At 38.4% G+C, this 19169-nt stretch overlaps 1 protein-coding gene across 1 annotated transcript in view; it reads right to left on the bottom strand.

Moving 5' to 3' along the window:
* trrap (transformation/transcription domain-associated protein) overlaps positions 1-19169 on the bottom strand; it is a 219627-nt gene that overhangs the window by 50190 nt on the left and 150268 nt on the right. The window contains 9 exon segments of the mRNA XM_087997909.1: positions 1991-2192; positions 5888-5988; positions 6513-6778; positions 7679-7717; positions 10366-10561; positions 12143-12334; positions 15992-16127; positions 17140-17252; positions 18095-18232. Of these exon segments, the coding sequence (XP_087854035.1) occupies positions 1991-2192; positions 5888-5988; positions 6513-6778; positions 7679-7717; positions 10366-10561; positions 12143-12334; positions 15992-16127; positions 17140-17252; positions 18095-18232 (1383 nt within the window).

The raw sequence follows: 19169 nt of genomic DNA, 5'->3' as shown, positions 1-19169 counted from the left end.
TGAATGGCATTTCTGATTAATGCATTATTCATTTTTAAACTGTAACAAAGTTTTTATTAGAACACAATTGAGAATTTGTTCTTGTCATAGTACATAGAGGTTATGTCAACAAAAATTAAATTGCAATTACGTAATTTTTGAAAAAAAAACTTAATATTGCCCTTAATATTCCTGAAGAAGGGCTTATGCCCGAAACGTCGATTCTCCTGTTCCCGAGATGCTGCCTGACCTGCTGCGCTTTTCCAGCAACACATTTCCAGCTTCTGGTCAATATACAGCTAATATAAATTGATAAAGGGCACTTCCTAAAGTATTTTTACAATGAATGCTGAAACTAAAAGCAGAATGATAGCTCATAGCACAGCGGGGCCAGGTATAGTACTAAAATTCCATATTACTGAGCAGATTATTTGTTATTATAAAGGTAGCATGCAGCAATTTAGTATCTATATCATTTTAACCTAAGACTATACTCAAATAGGAAAAAACAATTCATGGTTTATGGTATAGAAAATGAAATCCAACACGTCAAATATAGTTTTGCATAGAACACAAATGTTAAGAAATCAAATCTAGAATTCCCACAACAATACTACGATAATTGATAGTATGATAATTTTAACAAGCGATTTGAATCTTTATGCTTTCACTAAAACTTAATGGTTGAATCAGACTGGAAGAGATTCTAATTTTTTTAAAATCATGGTTGCAATGTTTTCTCTGTTCATTCCAACATGCTTTGCTCAGTGATCATAAGAAGGTACGCTACCATTTTAAAGAAACAGGTGATAAAAATTACAAACGAGAAAAAAAAAATCAGTTAACATGACAGTTTTAATTCCAACTATAAGTACAATCACTTCTTTGACATAACTACTGTCCAAGTAGAATTAAGAGTAGTACAGTTCCTTAGGTTGTCATTAAATCTGTTGCAGCTCTTTCAAACAGCAATCCTGTTAGTCTCACTCCCCACACACTTTCTATCTTCAAGCATTCACACAATTCCCTTTTGAAAGCTTCTATTGAATATAATTTTCACTAGATTACAGTGACACTGGAAAAGCACAGCAGGTCAGGCAGCATCCGAGGAGCAGGAAAATTGATGTTTCGGGCAAAAGCCCTTCCTGACGTAGGGTTTTTGCCTAAAACATTGATTTTCCTGCTCCTTGGATGCTGCCTGACCTGCTGTGCTTTTCCAGCACTACTCTAACCTGGACTCTGATCTCCAGCATCTGCAGTACCCACTTCCACCTATAATTTTCACTACTCTACCAGACAATGCAATCCAAATCTGAACTGTATTATAAACAATTTTCCTGGCTTTGCAGATTGCCTTAAAACTGTGCCCTCCTATTATCAATATTTCAACCTTTGCAAACGGATTATCTTTATTTACTCTAGTTAAATCCCTTAAGTTATTAAAAACCGCTATCAAATCTGCTTTCAGTCTTTTCTGCTCCAAGGGAAATACCAACATCTTTTCCAGTCATCCCTAGAATTATCCCATTTTTAAAAAATAATTTGTTCACAAGTTGTGTGTGTCACTGTCTGGGTCAACATTCATTACTAATACCTAACTGCTCTTTCAACTCAGTGGCGAACTAGAGCTATCTCAGAGTGCATTTAAGAGTCAACCAAAATGCTGTGTGTCTAGAATCACATGGAGACCAGACCTGGTAGGGATGACAGTTTCCTTCTCTAAAGGACATGAGTGAACCACTTGAGTTTGTAATGACAAAATGCAATGATTATTATATGGTTTCAAATTTCACCATTTGTTATAGTGGAATTCAAACCCATGCCCACAGCTTGGATCTCTCAATTACTCATCCAATGACAATACTACCACTTTCCCAAATCTTGACATCCCTCCTGTACTGGGCACAAACAAAATGCTTGGAAAGTATGCCACTGATTTCTGTGTTACAAGCTTAATATTAACTTTCTCAAGGGTTTCAGTGAACACTGGCTTTTGCACTGTAATCCTCACCTTGGCAAGATATTTTCTCGACTTGCTCTCATTCTGGTGGCGACAAGCGTGCAGGTAGCAAGTGATGGCAGATACACCAAGATGAAGCTGTCTTTCTTTGACAAAGATATTCTCCAGATAATCACCCCACATTGCCCAAGCTTTTACCAGTACATCATGCATCTGAACAGCTGCAGAAAATGCTTTGTTGGCTTCCTCAGATCTATGTAACAGGACAATAAACACATACAAAATATTAATTGTAAACATGAAGAAATCCAATCCTATCCCATAACTGTAAGGTCTCAACAACTCAAACTTCAGGGTAACAATTCAAGATTGCCACAGAAGCCCAATGTACCACATGAATGTATCTCTGCAAAACATGACATCCCTACAAATGCAGTCTTTATTTGAAATGTTGTGTATTGAGCTCTTGCTGTAAATGCATTCAACATAACCCTAACAGTGGTGAAAGTATGCAAACAACTCAAGACAATAATTTATGAGAGTCTCCCTCATCAATTAAATAACCCCATTACAGATTTTGATACACTTTGCTAGTGATAACAAACAAAATCAAGGCTACAGAAGTGGGCGCAGGTTTTGCAATTCCTGCGGTGGCAGGGGAGGAACAGCTTTTGCCCAAAACGTCGATCTTCCTGCTCCTCAGGTGCTGCCTGACCTGCTGTGCTTTCCCAGCACCACTCTAATCTAGACTCTGGTTTCCAGCATCTGCAGTCCTTGTTTTTACCTAGTTGATTTCCTATTCATGTACCCATCTAAATACCTTTTAAATATTATAACTGTAAAAGCCTCTGTATCCCTAGGTCTCTGTTCAGCAACACTACTCAGGGCCCTACCATTAACTGCCTCGTTTTACCTTACCAAAATGCAACATTTATTTAAATTAATGTCCATCAGCCACTCCTTGGTCTATTGGAGGAAGATTCCATTGTACTCAGAAATGGCCTTCTTCATTGTCCACTATACAACCAATATTGACATCACCTCCTCTTGGAGGTCAGTCATCACCAGGAAATCTTTGCAGGAGTACCTCAGGATAGTGCCCTAGACCTAGCTGCATCATCAATGACCTTCCCTCCAGCATATGGTCAGAAGTGGGGATGTGACCTGATGATTGAACAACGTTCAGCACCATTGACAACTCCTCAGGTACTAAAGCAGTCCATGCCCAAATGCAACAAGATCTGGACAATATGCAGGCCTGGGCTAGCAAATGCTAAGTAACATTTGGGCCACACAATGCCACTCCCCCATCCCCACCCGGGGAGCGGGAGGGGAGGGGGTTGGGGGGGGGTGGGAAAGAGGCGGTGGTGTTGGATGCTACCATTGACCAGAAACTCAACTGGTCTCACTATGTAAATACAGTTAGCTTCACAAGCAGGTCACAGACTAGGGATACTGCATCTCCTGACTCCCCAAAGCCTGTCCACCGTTACAAGGCATAAATCAGGAGTATACTGGAATAATTACCTGGATGAATGCGGATTGAGTAACGCTAATAAAGCTTGATGTCATTACCAGAACAAAGCAGCTCACATGCTTGTTTGTGGATCTGGTGCCACTCCCTCTATCACCAGCGCTCAGTAGCAGCAATACATATTATCTGCAAAACACACAACTACTATCGAGAAGGACAAGGCCAACAGATACATGGGAACACCACCATCTGCAAGTTCCCCTCCAAGTTATTCATCATTCAGACTTGGAAACATATTGCCAGTCCTTCACTGTCTCTGGGTCAAAATCCGATCCTTCCCTTCCCTTCCTGTCAGCCATTTGGGACAACCAAAAGCACAAGTTCATGAGTATTTCAGATTTTTATTGCTCCACCAGTGGTGGCCACACCTTAAAAGCAGAGGCCACAAGGAAAACTGTAAAATCAAAGAGCTTAAGCAAGCAGTAATTTACCTCAGCTATCTGGCAGTTTCAGGATTTTTTTGTCGGAAGTGAAATATCACAGATTATTAATGAGAAACTGTCAAAATAGTGAAGGCATCGCTGAAATAGATTGCGGTGCACACTATAACATCCAATTGGTTCTCTTTGTAGAAGGGCTGTTTGCTTAAATGGTGCGCAAAATGCAAGCTGAATAACTTGTCAATTGCAGTTTCAGTTATGAGTTTTCAAACAGTGATGAGTGTGTCTGTGTGGGATCAAAACAGCTCTTTCATTGGTGCGAGGAAGAAGTGATTCTCATGCTAAAAAGCATGGTAGATGGGTAAGCTTGAAAAAACAAATTAGTAAAAGTATGAAGTAGTAAACAACATACTTCATGGAAAAATGTAACAAGTGAATTTAAAACTAACTTTAAATCTTTCAAAGTTAACCTATTTCCCCTGTGAAGCATTTTCAAGACAAATGATGTGTAGAATTTTTATACTTTACTATAAGGATGAATGGATGTGCATTGAAGCCTCACTGTGGAGGCTCAGCACTGATGAAATATCCATGATACTGGGATCTTAAAGGAACAGGAATATAATTTTGTTTCAAAAGGTGAAAATCAAGGATATGCAGCCCACAAAAAAAAAGAAACTTGCTCCTAAGGCAAGTATACATCATATAGCAGCGAGAAAAATGTACATTTTCTCGCATCGGGTGGGGGGTCAACCTGTGCGACAGCAAGGGTGGTGTGAGTGGGAGTTGTCCAAACTGGTCAATTTGGTTCTATAACGTCAAACCACTTCAGGAAGTCACCATGTAGTATGAGGTGCAGGAAATCCAGCTGAGGAATGGATGCTTCGTATTCTTCAAGAATGTTCACCTAACAAATAATCACTTCATCATGACCCTACATACAGATAACTTCAAATGAAAGCTGAAAAACCTAGGTGACACAGCTCAGGCAGCATCAGTGAACAGAGAAAGACTGCTAGCATTTAAAGGTGAAACACTGAGCAGAAAAAACATGAACCCCACTTTCCTCTCTTTGCCTAAGCTGCTCAATGATTCATTCTCTTATGAATTCTTCAGACATCCAGCATCCAAACAATTTGCTTTAAAGATAGCATCCAGAGTGCCATATTTGTATGTCAAACACATGTTTTTGAATAACACATTGTTAAATCAAACTATACAATGCAGGAGAAATAAAAATAAAAGTGATGAGGTGGCATGGAGTTACCCAACATACACAGATCATTCGATTAGAAAAGTATTGAACAAGTATGATCAAGCAAATTAAGATTTCCCTTTGACAATGTAGCACCATTCAGAAGCAAATAGTGAATAGAAACAAGGAATATATTCAAGGCACAGCAGCTCAAGCAGTTGACAGTTCAACTCCCAAGCAAGGTTATGAATTTAAGCCAGAGGTCCCTGATCAACGAAGCATGCTTGCTTCAGTTGGGTGAGTTTTATCAGTTTCCAGCAGGAGTATTATATGAAGTAGTTAAGAGATCCAAGATTTTACACTTAGGAGGGTGATAAAGGGAAAGAGGTTTAAAAAAAAAAGTTAAAAGAAAAGTCTGTCATTGACTTGTATTGTAACTTTCATTAGATAAACTGAAATGATGTATCAGCAACTTTAGTGAACAGTTTTGCAACACTAATTCTTTCTTTTCATCTCTGGATTGAGAGAAATTGCAAACATATCCCAGGGTAGAAAATGAGAAGACTCTTCTCCTTAAAACTATCCACACCTTGTGCAAAATGCTTTAGAAAGAATAGAGAGTAGCAATTCAAGGTTGACCAGAATGAGAGATATGCATGTGGGAATTAAGAGTGAAACAGAATTACAAGTTAAAGCAAGACCTTCTCATTTTTGCAACAAATCTAAAACAATGCTTTTTAAATAAATGTACACTCCCACATTAATTATTAGCAAATAGTGGAATTAGACCCCTTAATGGAAAAAAGGAGTGGATTAAGTTCCCTATCATTTTTACATACTTATTAATCTGTGCAAGGAACATTCCTTTCAGTGCGTAGAATTCAGCTGTCATCTCCTTTGTGAAATACTTCAGATTTGTAGATTCAATAACTTCCAAACCCTGCGTGAAACAAAGTTGAAGACTGAATGTATGATGTACTGATTTATTAATAAAAGTCTGGCAAAGCAGTCTTTATAGAAGGAGAAGTTTGAGTTCTCAAGATAGCTCAATTAGTGACCTTTTGTTTGATCAGGCTCTGAACAGCAGTTATTACCTGACAGCTTTGTAACTCAACAGATGATCAATTATTCTTAATAAGTTATTGATTTTGCCATGTAGTGATAAAAGCAAACGTGATCTTTATGAATGTTTCCAATTCCCTTGCGTTACATACCTTTATGCAATTACTGATCATACTTTTCAAATCATTTCTGTCACTGCATTTCAATTCAAAACAATCCAATTTATATATTTTTTGCTTAATTTCTATAGTGGTTGCAAATATATAATGACTCTTCTCTGTCACAAACCTCATCACAGGCAATTACTCAAGTGTCATAGTGGACTTGTGCTCGTTCTCTTCCAGCAGACTCAACCAGATTCTTCACCCCCTTTTTTTGTGAAGGAATGGCCACGTTGCCTACCTGCATACATTCATTCTTGCCCATAACTCCAGCCTGCTGGAGGTAGCACTTGACCTGCTGTCGAATCTTCTGAAAGCAGTCCACGATGGGCACGGTGGGAATAGTATGGATGCGACTGAGGATATCAAGGGCTACATTCACCAGGCCCTGCTTACGGGCAATCTTCCCATACTGGATGATAGCTGAGGCAGAGGCATGGACTCCCAGCATGGCGTTATTTGAGTTGGGGTCATGCTGAGAGCTGTTTTCATAGGCTGCCACGATCGCTTTGGAGAAAAAGAAAATTAAAGTAGTGATTATTTTCAAATTTGAGGGGAAAAAAAGCATTTTTTGAGACCCTTTAAAGACATTTTGGAAATGAGCCACATTAAAAAGACTAACAACCACCAAATATTCATTTACAAGACGAAACTGATGATCAAACTTTATCTCATTGCAGTTGACGCAAGATTTACATTTGGCCTTTTGATATTGATTAAAACTATTGAGCTGACATGATGATATGTGGGACATTCTCAAAAGACATGAACATATCTAATGGTGGCAAATGGAAATTAGCAATATAGGAACAGGAGTAGCCATTTAGCCTGTTGAACCTGTTCTCTCAATGTATAACATATTCAAACAAACAGCAACTTAGCTTCTGAATGCTCAATGATGTTTTTAATTTTATACTTGACCAAGCCTTGCTTTCGTGCATTGACTCGTGAGGAAAATTATGAATGATTCACATCTGTGAAAATCAGATTCTGTTCTCCGTATCCATCATTGGCATGATGGTCGATTGGCCTCCTTCTGTGTTGTAGCTATTCTATGATTTTGAATTATTGATAAAAGTTAAGGAATGAGTAAATGTGAAACTCCAATATATCTATGAAAATAAAACAGTATTGCATTCAAAGCTAGACTAACAACTCACTCTGAAGTTCAGATTTACAAAATTAAAATTGAATCTTGTCCCTTGATTAGGATATCCAATTTACAGAGCAGGTCGATCTTATAAGATTGTAGCAAAGAGAAATGGTGACGCACATGGAAATGTTTTGAGTTTTAGCAGGTTTTACCATGAGGTGAGTGTAACTCCTGCAAGTATTCACAAACATTTCAACATTAAATGACTTCAAACCCAAGGTCATTTTGATTTTACAAACTCATTTGTTCCATACCTGCTTTCAGTTTTGTAAGATCAGCTGCAGTTCGTCCCACTGAAACGAATGGAAATGCGAAAAATAGCAAATTTCCTGGAGTGCGCTATGGTTAAACTCTATTAAATTACAGCTTCAAATCTTACTGCAAAGTTTTTTTACTATTTAATTTTTGTAAGGAGGGACAGATAACTGTTCTGCAACATTATTTGCTTAAATGAGAAAAACATAAGAACAGGAGTATGCTATTCAACCCTATTCTGCCGTTTAACGAGATGCGGTCGATAAGTATCTTGACTCCATCTACACACCTTGGCTTTGTAACCCCGAATATCTTTGGGCACCAACATCAATATCAGTTTTAGAAATCTTCACCCCACCCCCGCAACCCTTTGCATGGAAAGGGAAAGTCTTTAATTTATTCTGTAACTTTTCCCTGGTTCTTCCTCTTCCACATCACCCCCACAATTCCACTGTATCCTGCCACATAGCTCATCTTCAACGAACATGAATATTGACCTATTCCTTAATCTTGTACCTGCTCTGTTGGCTATAAAAATAGGCTATCTCACCATCATACTTTCAAACATCCTTGTACAGGACATTCATTCCCAATAAGCACCTGCCTAAACTACTCCAGCTGAGCCAAGAGCCCAGTGCTTAGTACAAAAATAAAACTAAGCCCTACATTAGTTTGTTAGTGTGCAAACTTGTTTTCCACCAAATCAGAAATAAAATGGTAGCATTTAGTTTGGTGTTCCCTACATATTAGTACTACTCCCAGTTAAGTACCTTGGAGCTTTAGTCTTGTTCTTGGGATGTGCTGAGGTTATGAAAAGAGCAATACACAAATGCAAACTTGTCCTTCCTTTTTACAATGGCAGGCCACATATGGGTTAACACAAGAACAAGCTCCAAGTCAGTTTGTTCAACTCAATCACCATTTTTGCTTGTGTACTGATTAAACAAATTCCATTTTCTTCCAAAAATACTGAACTTTGAAAGCTAAATAAACGTGTTGTATAGGCTAAATGAGCTATTGTACGGCACATTTTATTCAAAATTAGACTAAAAATTTGAAAATCAACGTCAATTTATTACAATTATCTTAATAACCAGATTAATTAATTTCTTATAAAATTAAATAAATAACATCTCAAATCTAGGGCTTAAGTTCTTAAATCGTCAACAGCACAACAATTTTAATCTTTGTAATGTTGTATAGGCTAAATGAGCTATTGTACGGCACATTTTATTCAAAATTAGACTAAAAATTTGAAAATCAACGTCAATTTATTACAATTATCTTAATAACCAGATTAATTAATTTCTTATAAAATTAAATAAATAACATCTCAAATCTAGGGCTTAAGTTCTTAAATCGTCAACAGCACAACAATTTTAATCTTTGTAATGTATACTACATATGATAACCAAGTCATTTTTGTCCCAATAGCTGAATTATTGGTTTAAGTTGACCCACCATAACTTCTGATTTACACACAATTCTCAAATTTGCCTTGTCCCTCAGCATTCCAATGATGGAGAATGGCAATAGCTTCACCATCATTAGCCCATATTTTGCTCTGCTAACGCTTCAGGCCAGTGAGATGCAGATGGGTTTGGAGACGGAATTTCAGAGCATGGATCACAATTCCAATAGCTAACTAAAATGTATAACACCACATTTGTTTTAATCTTGCCAAAAACAAAAACTAGAACATGGGCGGCACGGTGGCACAATTCCCGCCTCAGGCGACTGACTGTGTGGAGTTTGCACGTTCTCCCCGTGCCTGCGTGGGTTTCCTCCGGGTGCTCCGGTTTCTTCCCACAGTCCAAAGATGTGCAGAGCCAGGTGAATTGGCCATACTAAATTGCCCGTAGTGTTAGGTAAGGGGTAAATGTAGGGGTCTGGGTGAGTTTCGCTTCGGCGGGTCGGTGTGGACTTGTTGGGCCGAAGGGCTGTTTCCACACTGTAATGTAATCTAAAAAAAAATCTAAAAAAAGAACAATACAGCACAGAACAGGCCCTTCGGCCCTCGTTGTTGCGCCGACTTGTGAACTATTCAATCTGATTACATTTATCTTTTGGAAAACAAGAGCTGATTCCTAAATGGGTTTTAAATATGATCCATGCATGCATGCTTAAAACGATAGACTTGTTGGATTTAATTGCCCAGTTCTGTGGTGTACATATCATATAATATATGAATTAACCTATCAATTTCCTAATGGCTGAATGCAGGGCCTGTTTGAGCCTGTTCAGCCACCCAGTTAGATTATTCCATTTGTACCTCAAACCTCTCAACTTTTCCAGCCTGGAAATTCTCAACTGACATACCAAAACAGCATTTTAGGGGATTACAGTCCTAGGCTTCCATGATGCTTTCATGGGAAGTGCTTCCTTATATCACCACTGGTCAGTCTTGCTTTAATTTTAAGGTTAACTCCTCGCGATCTAGATTCCTAGCCCCAGTCAGTCAATCTGTTTACCCTATCAATTCCATTAACTATCTCTAATACAAATAGCTTATTCTTACACCAAAATCTAAGGGCATACATTCACTGAAAAGTTGCTGAAGCCTACACAGATACATCAGTATTTTAGAACTCAGAAATGCACAAGTATCATCACAATGCACCATTAACATACACAAGTAACATATCCTTACATAAAAATGCATGTTGGCAGGTATATCAGGTCATACCTTGATAATGATGTTGTCTCCACATGAAGATGCTGCTCCAGTGAGAAAGATCATCGGACACAATGGGCAAACGATTCCGCCAAGTTTTCACCACAGTCTTCATGTCATGTAAACTTGTATTCCTCCCCAAATTGGCAGGCTGTAAACCAGCATTTATTTGAGCAGCTTCCTGCAGTTCAATAATTTGCTGAGCCGCCTACAATTTGAACAAAATTCCATCAACATTAAGTTCCAATGAAAAGATGCATTCCATTCTAATGTCAACCGTAAATATAGATTTACCAAGTAGAGTGAGAGAATTTGTAGCACGCCTGAAGTGTTGTAAACAATCCAATTCAAAGGCATGCACAATGAATAGTAAAAGTTATCACTGAACATGCTTATATGTTAACAGCACATATATAGCATGTGGCAACATGTGGCATCTTAAACCTGTCAAAGATACAACACTGGAGCTGCTGGATACATGTCTTTTAATCCTTTTGAAACTACTATAATAACTGAAAACGTTAACAATTACAATTATAACAAATGCTGGCAACTTCCTGATGGAGTCCTTCAAATATAAAGTTTGATGGCTAAATCTCCTATAAACTGCACACAAAGAACTGTCTATTTATTCAAATCAAATCAATTACATTCTAACAGTTTTGATTTACGTATATTCAAGGTAAATATTAAATGACAATATTCAAATCTAAATCCAATAACTTTTAATGTCTATCTTAAATTAAGATGATCTTGGAATTTGCTGTTCAACACGGCCACCAGTCCAGAGCAAACAAAGTTAAAGTTTTGCTACCATATTTATGGAAGGATAAAGGGGACAGTGATGGTCTAGTGGTATTATCGCTGGACTGTTAATCCAGAGACCAAAGGAATGTTCTGGGGATCTGGGTTTGAATTCTGCCATGGCAGATGGTGAGATTTGAAATCAATACAAATCTAGCATTAAGAGTCTAATGATAACCATCAATCCATTGCCAATTGTTGGAAAAACCCATCTGGTTAATGTCCTTTAAGGAAGGAAACTGCCATCCTTACCTGGTCTGACCTACATGTGACAACCGCAGCAATGTGGCTCACTGTTAACTGCTCTCTGGGCTATTAGGAACAGGCAATAAATGCTGACTTAGCCAGTGACACCCTCCTCCCATGATTTAATTTTAAAAATTACTGGCGTTGGGGCTGTTCAAAAGAGATTCACTCATCTGATTCCTGGAATGGATGAGCTGACTTATCAAGAACAGCTCAAAAGGTTAGAACTTTATTCACTAATGTTCAAAAGAATGAGGGGTGATCTCATTGAAGTGTTGAAGTTCTGAGGAGGCTTGACTGGTTAGATTTTGAGATGTTTCCAATAGTGGGGGAATCTTGAATTAGGGGATATAGTTGCAAAATAACGAGGTACACATTTAAAATAGATGCAAAGGAATTTATTCGTGGAGACTTGATCACTAAAAGTAAGCAAGCATTCATGTTTAAAATGAAGGTAAATAGATTTTTGGAATATCAGTTGGCTATACTGAGCTGGCATGAAAGAGGAGTTGTGAGCAGGAACAGATTAACCATGATCTTGCTTAACAGCTGGGTAGGTTTGAGGGGACCAAATGGCCAGTTCCTGCTCCTATTTCTTATCACAGAATCCCTACAGTGTGGGAGCAAGCCATTCGGCCCATCGAGTCCACACTGATTTCTGCACATACACAGAGATTTACAAGTTTATCATATTGCTGTGAACTGCCAAATCCCAGTGATGTCAGCATGGCACACTCACCTGAAGCAATGGCGTATGGACATGAGACACAATGTGTGGGAGTCTCCGCCATTCACGGATTGCGAGACTGCTGGCCATCTCTACCAGACGTTCGATAAAGTTGAGCTGCTGTTCTTCAGGGTGACAAATAGCCAAGTAGCCTCGGTACATGTTGACTTTCCATGCCATTTCCTTTGGGCAACTCAGCTCCACCTGAAGTGTTTTAAAAGGATCACTGAGCTCACCACAGCATTTCCTCCTTACAAAGATGGTCAATGCAGATATAAAACTTAAAATAACATATGGCACTTTCAGACTATAGACCCTAACAAAGTGAAAACTTATTTAGGAGAGAAGAGATTTGAACTACATTCTGCATTATGTTTTCAAAGAAAATCAGAGCCCTTCAAGTTGCTTTTGTGTGACTATACAAGCCTCCAGCCACAGCAGCAATATTATTTGTTTGAAAATGTTCAAGTTCCTTTGCCAAAAATGGTAACTGACAAGTCTGCTGCATTCTGTGTACTCTCAAAGCCCATCAAAAGGAGGGGGGAATATAGTGGGGTAAATACTAAGAAATCATTTCCCTCCACTGGAGGGTTAATAAACAGAGGCTTCAAATTTCAGATAATTGTCGAAAGGGGAGAAGAACATTTCTTTGTGCGGTTAAGAGCTGGAATGCACTTCTTGTGGAAAAGGATCTTGGTTGATTAAAAAGTAACTTTCAGAAAGGAATTTGAAATATACTTCAAAGGTGATAAAAACAGGGACTAAACAACAGTTCCAACAAACAGTATGATAGGCCAAACAGTATGATAGGCCATACTAGTATGATTCCATAATGCTGCAATTATGTGGCAGCAAGGTTATCGGTCTTGCAGGATCTTCATTGATCTTTAAATGTGTCATGCTTCACATAACAAACACCAATGGCAAATGGATGAGAGAGAGGGAGAAAACTAAAATTGCATGGACAAGGCTTCTTAAGTGATGGCAACTGAATGATTCTTCTTGACTCAAACAAATTGCTCCCAAATATGACGCTTATCTTTTGCCTTTAAAAATGTTTGATTCTGACATATCTCAATATTAAACTGAGCAAAAGGGAAAAGGAATACCTATGCAAATGGCCAATACATAGCAGTCAGTCCAAGGGGAACTCTTTATATATACTTTCTCCACTTAGATTACTGAAATACAACGGATTAAAATCAGACACTACTGGGGTTAAGACACTGTTACACATGAGAAACTTCTAAATTACATAACTGGAGAGGTTGAAGCTTATGGGAACAAAGCTACGTTAAGGACTAAATTTAGAACCCACAGGAGGATGCTACAGCATTCTCAGGAGTATTAGACTTCTAGGCTCCAGGCACAAGATACATAAAATAAGCAATGACAAATGGGCACACATGTATATACAGATGCAATACCTTGAAAGCAAAATAATTTCATTGAAATATTTTTGTAGCAGGTTTCAAAGGTCCCCATACTCTCAAAATTGAAATCTATTGCAAGTGGTAATGTACTTAGCTGCCTCTACACAATAACATACAAAGACAGTGGAGTTATGCTGGTGTCATAAAGTGCATTGGTTATACCACATTTTGGAGTAATGCATTCACTTCTGGACACCGCACCTCAGGGAGGATATGACCTTGGAGCTGATGCAGTGGAGATTTATTAAAATGATACAGGAGGTAAAAAGGTTAAATTATGTGCATAGACTTGAATACAAACCTAGCATTTTCATTTCGTATGGAAGATGAAGGTGATTTAACTACAGCATTTGACATGATCGAAGAATTTGATAGGGTGAATACAAAAAATTTCCACTCATGAGGGAATCCATACTGAAACTTAAAGTTAGAGCTAGGCTGTTCAGGAGCATGTCAGAAAGTATTTGTTCTGAGGGGGTAGTGGAAATCTGGTTGAAGTTATTGGAGAAAGATATTGCACAACATATAACACTGACATCCCACCTGATCTCATGTAAATTCCAACTGAATGCTCAGTTGAAACTGCCCCAAATATATTTTGAAAGATAGAGGGGTTAAATACATTGGAAAGTAGTTTGGAATCGCACAAAACATGAAGGATTGTTTGATTGGGATGAGCTAGGTTAATAGAACAAATAAAGGATACAGATGATCCATAGACAAGTAAAGACAACTGTTCTAGCATGTCTATGCAAAAAACTAAATGATTGAAGTTTTTGCTGCAGTAGTACAAGTTCTTCTTAGAACCAAACACCACGGTTCCAAAGACCATCTTTGGATGAATGCTGCTGGGGATAATAAGGTACCCCGAACTTTCTGAAAAAGAACTAACTGCAGTCTCCTTAAATAACAGAACATCAGAATATTTTCAAAATGATTTTAGCAACATGCCAAGTTATTACGAGTCAGTTCTCATCAGTTGTAATAAAACACACCAGCTGCCATAGGCTAGAGCTGATGAAATGTAACCCCCCCAAGAACTAATGGATGCGATGCTGAAGAGGCTGAATGAACAGCAGGAGCTGAAGACTTTTTGTGCAAAAGCTCTTGGCTTTGTTCTGAATGTGCAATCATAAAAATTAAAAGAAAATATATATTTACAGAAGTATGCATCCACTGTTAATAATATTGTGAACATGTGCTGTTTATCTCTCCTGTCATTAATAACAACATGTGGCACAGAGTGTACTGTTCTTTGTTAAACATCGCCAATGCACAAGGGAAACAGCAATAAATGCTGGGCTTGTCAACAATGCCCATATCACATGAATAAATTAATTTTTCAAAATCAGTTGCTGCTCCACTTCAAAAGTCTTAAAATGTGTTTTCTTTGAGAAACTGTGCTTTATTTCTCAGATATTGGAACCATGATAAACAACAAATTAGTAACAAGCAGATGCTCATGCAATTATTCAACAGCTGATCCATAAATACAATAAAGCAAAACTAAATGCAATCAGTTATCAGATGAGGAATAGACCATTTGGGAATATAATCCTCCTTTAGGACAGAAGATTTCCACGTTTGACAGCACAACACTGACTATTCAGCAGTTCTGAGAGAAATACTGAGGGTGGAATATCTGTACTCGGTTATAGAAATAAAAGGAAATTGGTTCAATGCTGCAATTGATCTCTGGACCAGCTTTCCAATTGAAAACAAGCTATCGCCAGAGTGCAGTTAGCACAAAGTCAGAGCTTTTCTCTACATGGTTCAGGTCACACCAGTCACCCAACAGGCATTTTGTCAAGAGATATTTTTTAAACTCAGTCGGGTGGCCAGCAGGTGCAAAAATCTCTCTGCCAAGTATGAGGGTCTTGCCATTAAGTAGAGAATTATACACAATTACCAATCTCCTCTACTAGAAACAGAAGACAGACACTCTGAAGGAATATTCACCTCTTAGGTCTAAGAATATGTGCAGATTGGCAGAAACATTTGGCCTCTTAGCACTGGCAATAAGCAACCTCACCCTTTCAGCGAGGGAGGTTTCCCAAAAATTGCAAGTAGAAAGTGTTGAATTTTCAGACTTGAGACAAGGGACTCTCAGAGTCTGTACAAACGATGGATGTAGAATTAGAGTGTTCATATTAAATAACCAAATAATTTAATAAGAATTATTTAATGTAAACAAAATTGCATTTAATACCAACAGCCAACCTAAGACTATATAAAGTAGCACTTGACCCATCCACACTGCTTTAGCAGAACTATTCACGAAGGTACAATTGTTGAAAGCAAAGTAGAGCCACATTAGGATAGATATTTTGAAAGTAAAATTATGGTAATTAAAGGAAAAACAGAAAGGATTTGAAATATTAATTATTACAGAACATAAACTGGTGCATCTATTACAAAAGTTGCTTACCTGTACCAGTGCTTCTTTCATAGCAGCCCAGTTAGAGACTCTCCAAGCACATTCCAATACCAGATAAGGATTAACATGGCCTTTAGACTGACCATACTCAGTCAGTGCTTCCCACTGATTCAGTTCCTTTGAGCAGCTGTTGATTGCGAAACAGAATAAGGGCAACAAGTAAATTAGGTTCATGAGAAGGTAGTATCATTGATTGGCTTCATAAAAATCAATCTATTTAACATCTTTTCCAATATGAGCTGTGCCTTTGTTGAATACAATGAATGAAATCATTGGTGTATATCTTGTGATGCTAGTGAGGAATTTGGTTTCCAAAAGTGTTGGGAGAACATCACATTTAAAGAAACTTAGAGCACATTAGGAGGCCATTTGGTCCCTTATTTATATGACGGCTCTTCAATTGAGCAATCTGTTTCGTCCACAAACCGAAATGCCAGAAATCTGAAACAAAACAAATTGCTGGAGAAACTCAGCAGGTCTGGCTGCATCTGTGGGAAGAAAGCAGAGTTTATGTTTCAGGTCCAGTGACCCTTCAAAACTAGCAGTAATTAGTAATCTACAAACCCCGCCTTGACCCCACAATCTTGCCAAGTTACAATCCCAGCTTCTCAAAACCTCTCCGCATAAATGAATTGCCTCATCTCAGATCATCCTAGTAAACCCACTCCATACCCACACCAAATCTTGCCATCTTTGCTAAAGGTTTCATGTCAAGCTTTGAACATGATTCTCCAACTGAATGCAAACAGGGATTTGGGAAAGGTTTCATGTAACACTGGGCTGCACGATTAAAAGACACCACTGTAACTGACCTCCGGGTGCTCCGGTTTCCTCCCACAATCCAAAAAATGTGCAGGTTAGGTGAATTGGCCATGCTAAATTGCCCGTAGTGCTAGGTGTTGGGGAATGGGTCTGGGTGGGTTGCGTTTCGGCGGGTCGGTGTGGACTTGTTGGGCCGAAGGGCCTGTTTCCACACTGTAAGTAATCTAAGTAATCTAATATAAGTAACAAGTATCCAAGCAGAGCAACTCTGAGCCCAGGGAGGAAGACAGCTAATGTTTTGGGTATGAGAAACAAACTGCATTAGACAGTGTTGCTGTTTAAAATCTTCATGCCAGCTAGGAATTTAATGCACTTACCGATTCCAGTGATCCTCCCACAGCTGATACTCTGGAAAAATGGCAGGTGACGCATTATTTCTTTCATTCTCTTTTCTGGCTTTATCCATTGCCTTCTCATAAGTTTCTTGTGCCTTCACAGAAATATAGGCTTGATTACTTCAAGGCTATGGTTGCAAACCAATATTAAAAAAATCTAAAAAGGAGCAAAAAATAAGCATGGCATTGCTCAATTTGCAAGCACTGGCAAAAGGTAAGATGAACGATTCTTTTTCTCAACCTCTCCCAGCACCAAAGGTGTGGTGACACTCAGATGAAACAACCACCAGTCATCTCTCTCTATGAGAGGGTAACCCTATGGTTCTCTGGGACTATGGTGACTATCCTTTTGCTCATTTGCCCAGCTTCCCACACTACTTAAGCTAAAAACATGCTGAAAGTCAAATGTGCTGAAGACCATGTGCACACATTTGTAAAGATAGAGTGAATATACACACATTTTCTCTTGCACTCTGTTGCTGCAAGAATGGTCTCCACAATATCAGAGTTCGGACTCTTTTTTAAAACCATGGGAATTCAATGGTTGTCATCTTCCTGAATAGCCACATTTGGCATATGAATTGGGGGAATCTGCGAGGGGAAAAAACTCCGCATCTTACGTTTAAAATGACCTGTTCCCTGCTTGCAGACAGCACACCCATCAGTGGGTTGTTAGGGAAAACTACTGATTATCCATTGGCAAACAAAAAACTTGCCCTGACTACCAACTTTCACGATTGGTATTTCTTTACCAAGACCACTCCCCTAGGTTTACTATGAGAAAATTGCAACCCAAATCAGGATACCTGAACAAGTCATTAGTATGCATTAGGCAGAGTTCAGAAAGCATTAACTGTGAAATGAAAGCAGACATCTCAACTGTTTGAGACATAGAACAATCCCAAGACGTTTGATAGTGTCTAACAGACAGGCATACTTGCTCAAAGAAACCATGTTGCTCATAGGCGATTGCTGTAGCAGTCTCAGGAAACTTGCACCGTTTTTGCCAAAGGCCAGCCCACATATCCTCCTCTTGTAATAGGGAGTACAATTCAGCCAGTGAATCCAAAATTTCCTGTAAACATAATTAAACCAGTAGTGTAATTATAAATCATTCCTGCAAAAAAAAAAATCAAAGGCATTAAGTTGGTAATGTGCAACATGCTATACGGAGAGAAAAAAATAATTCTAATTATAGAATCAAAGGAAGTGGCTATTTTGTGTGAAAATTGTGTGTTCCCTTGTGAAATAAATTCATGTCCACTGGTTGCAGAAACCTGTGTTCCATTGTCTAAATGAATCTGTGTTGTGGCTGCTGCCAGTTTGAAACTAGCTTTGACTCTGTGTGGATTTCAAGTTTGAGGTCAGTGTGTGAGAAGTGAGAGAGAGTAACCCTATGGATCTCCGAGAATATGGTGACTATCTTTTTTCTCACTTGCAATGTTCACTATCACTCTCGAAATGTTTCCTTTTCAAGGATTTATCTAATTCCCTTTTGAAAGTTAAACCAGAATCTGCTTCCAACTCTTTCTGGCACTGCATTTGTCACAATAACTCACTGTGCTAAAACTACTTCACATCACTCTACTAGTTAAATTGAGGTATTTAACCTCCTTATCTACTCCAAAATACCTTACAGTTTTGAGCATCTCTACCAAATATGCCTGTTACGTTTTCTGCTCTCAGAAAAACAATTCCCATAGTTCCTGGCATGCTACCATCTTAGCAAATCTTATCTGACTAATGGCCTGACAAAAGAAAATTATGTAACAAAATCTTTGCAATTACTAAAATTGGTAGATTAGTTTGAAACCATGTTATTTTTCTCTTGGGTAACATTACAAGTGGTACCCATAATTCCATCTTTCAGCCACCTGATTGGGTAACTCCCAACATGTTCACTACATTTACAACAAATATGGAATGGCTTAAGAAGCAACACTAGGTGAAAATGGATAGAAACAAAGTAGTTATTAATTGGTGCTCACTTTTCCACAGATCACACAGCTTTT

This window comes from Chiloscyllium plagiosum, unplaced genomic scaffold (assembly GCF_037043375.1).
Source record: "Chiloscyllium plagiosum isolate Xiang-an unplaced genomic scaffold, Cpla_swu_hap1 HiC_scaffold_20, whole genome shotgun sequence".
Classification (NCBI taxonomy): domain Eukaryota; kingdom Metazoa; phylum Chordata; class Chondrichthyes; order Orectolobiformes; family Hemiscylliidae; genus Chiloscyllium; species Chiloscyllium plagiosum.
This window is presented reverse-complemented; position numbering and strand designations above follow the sequence as displayed.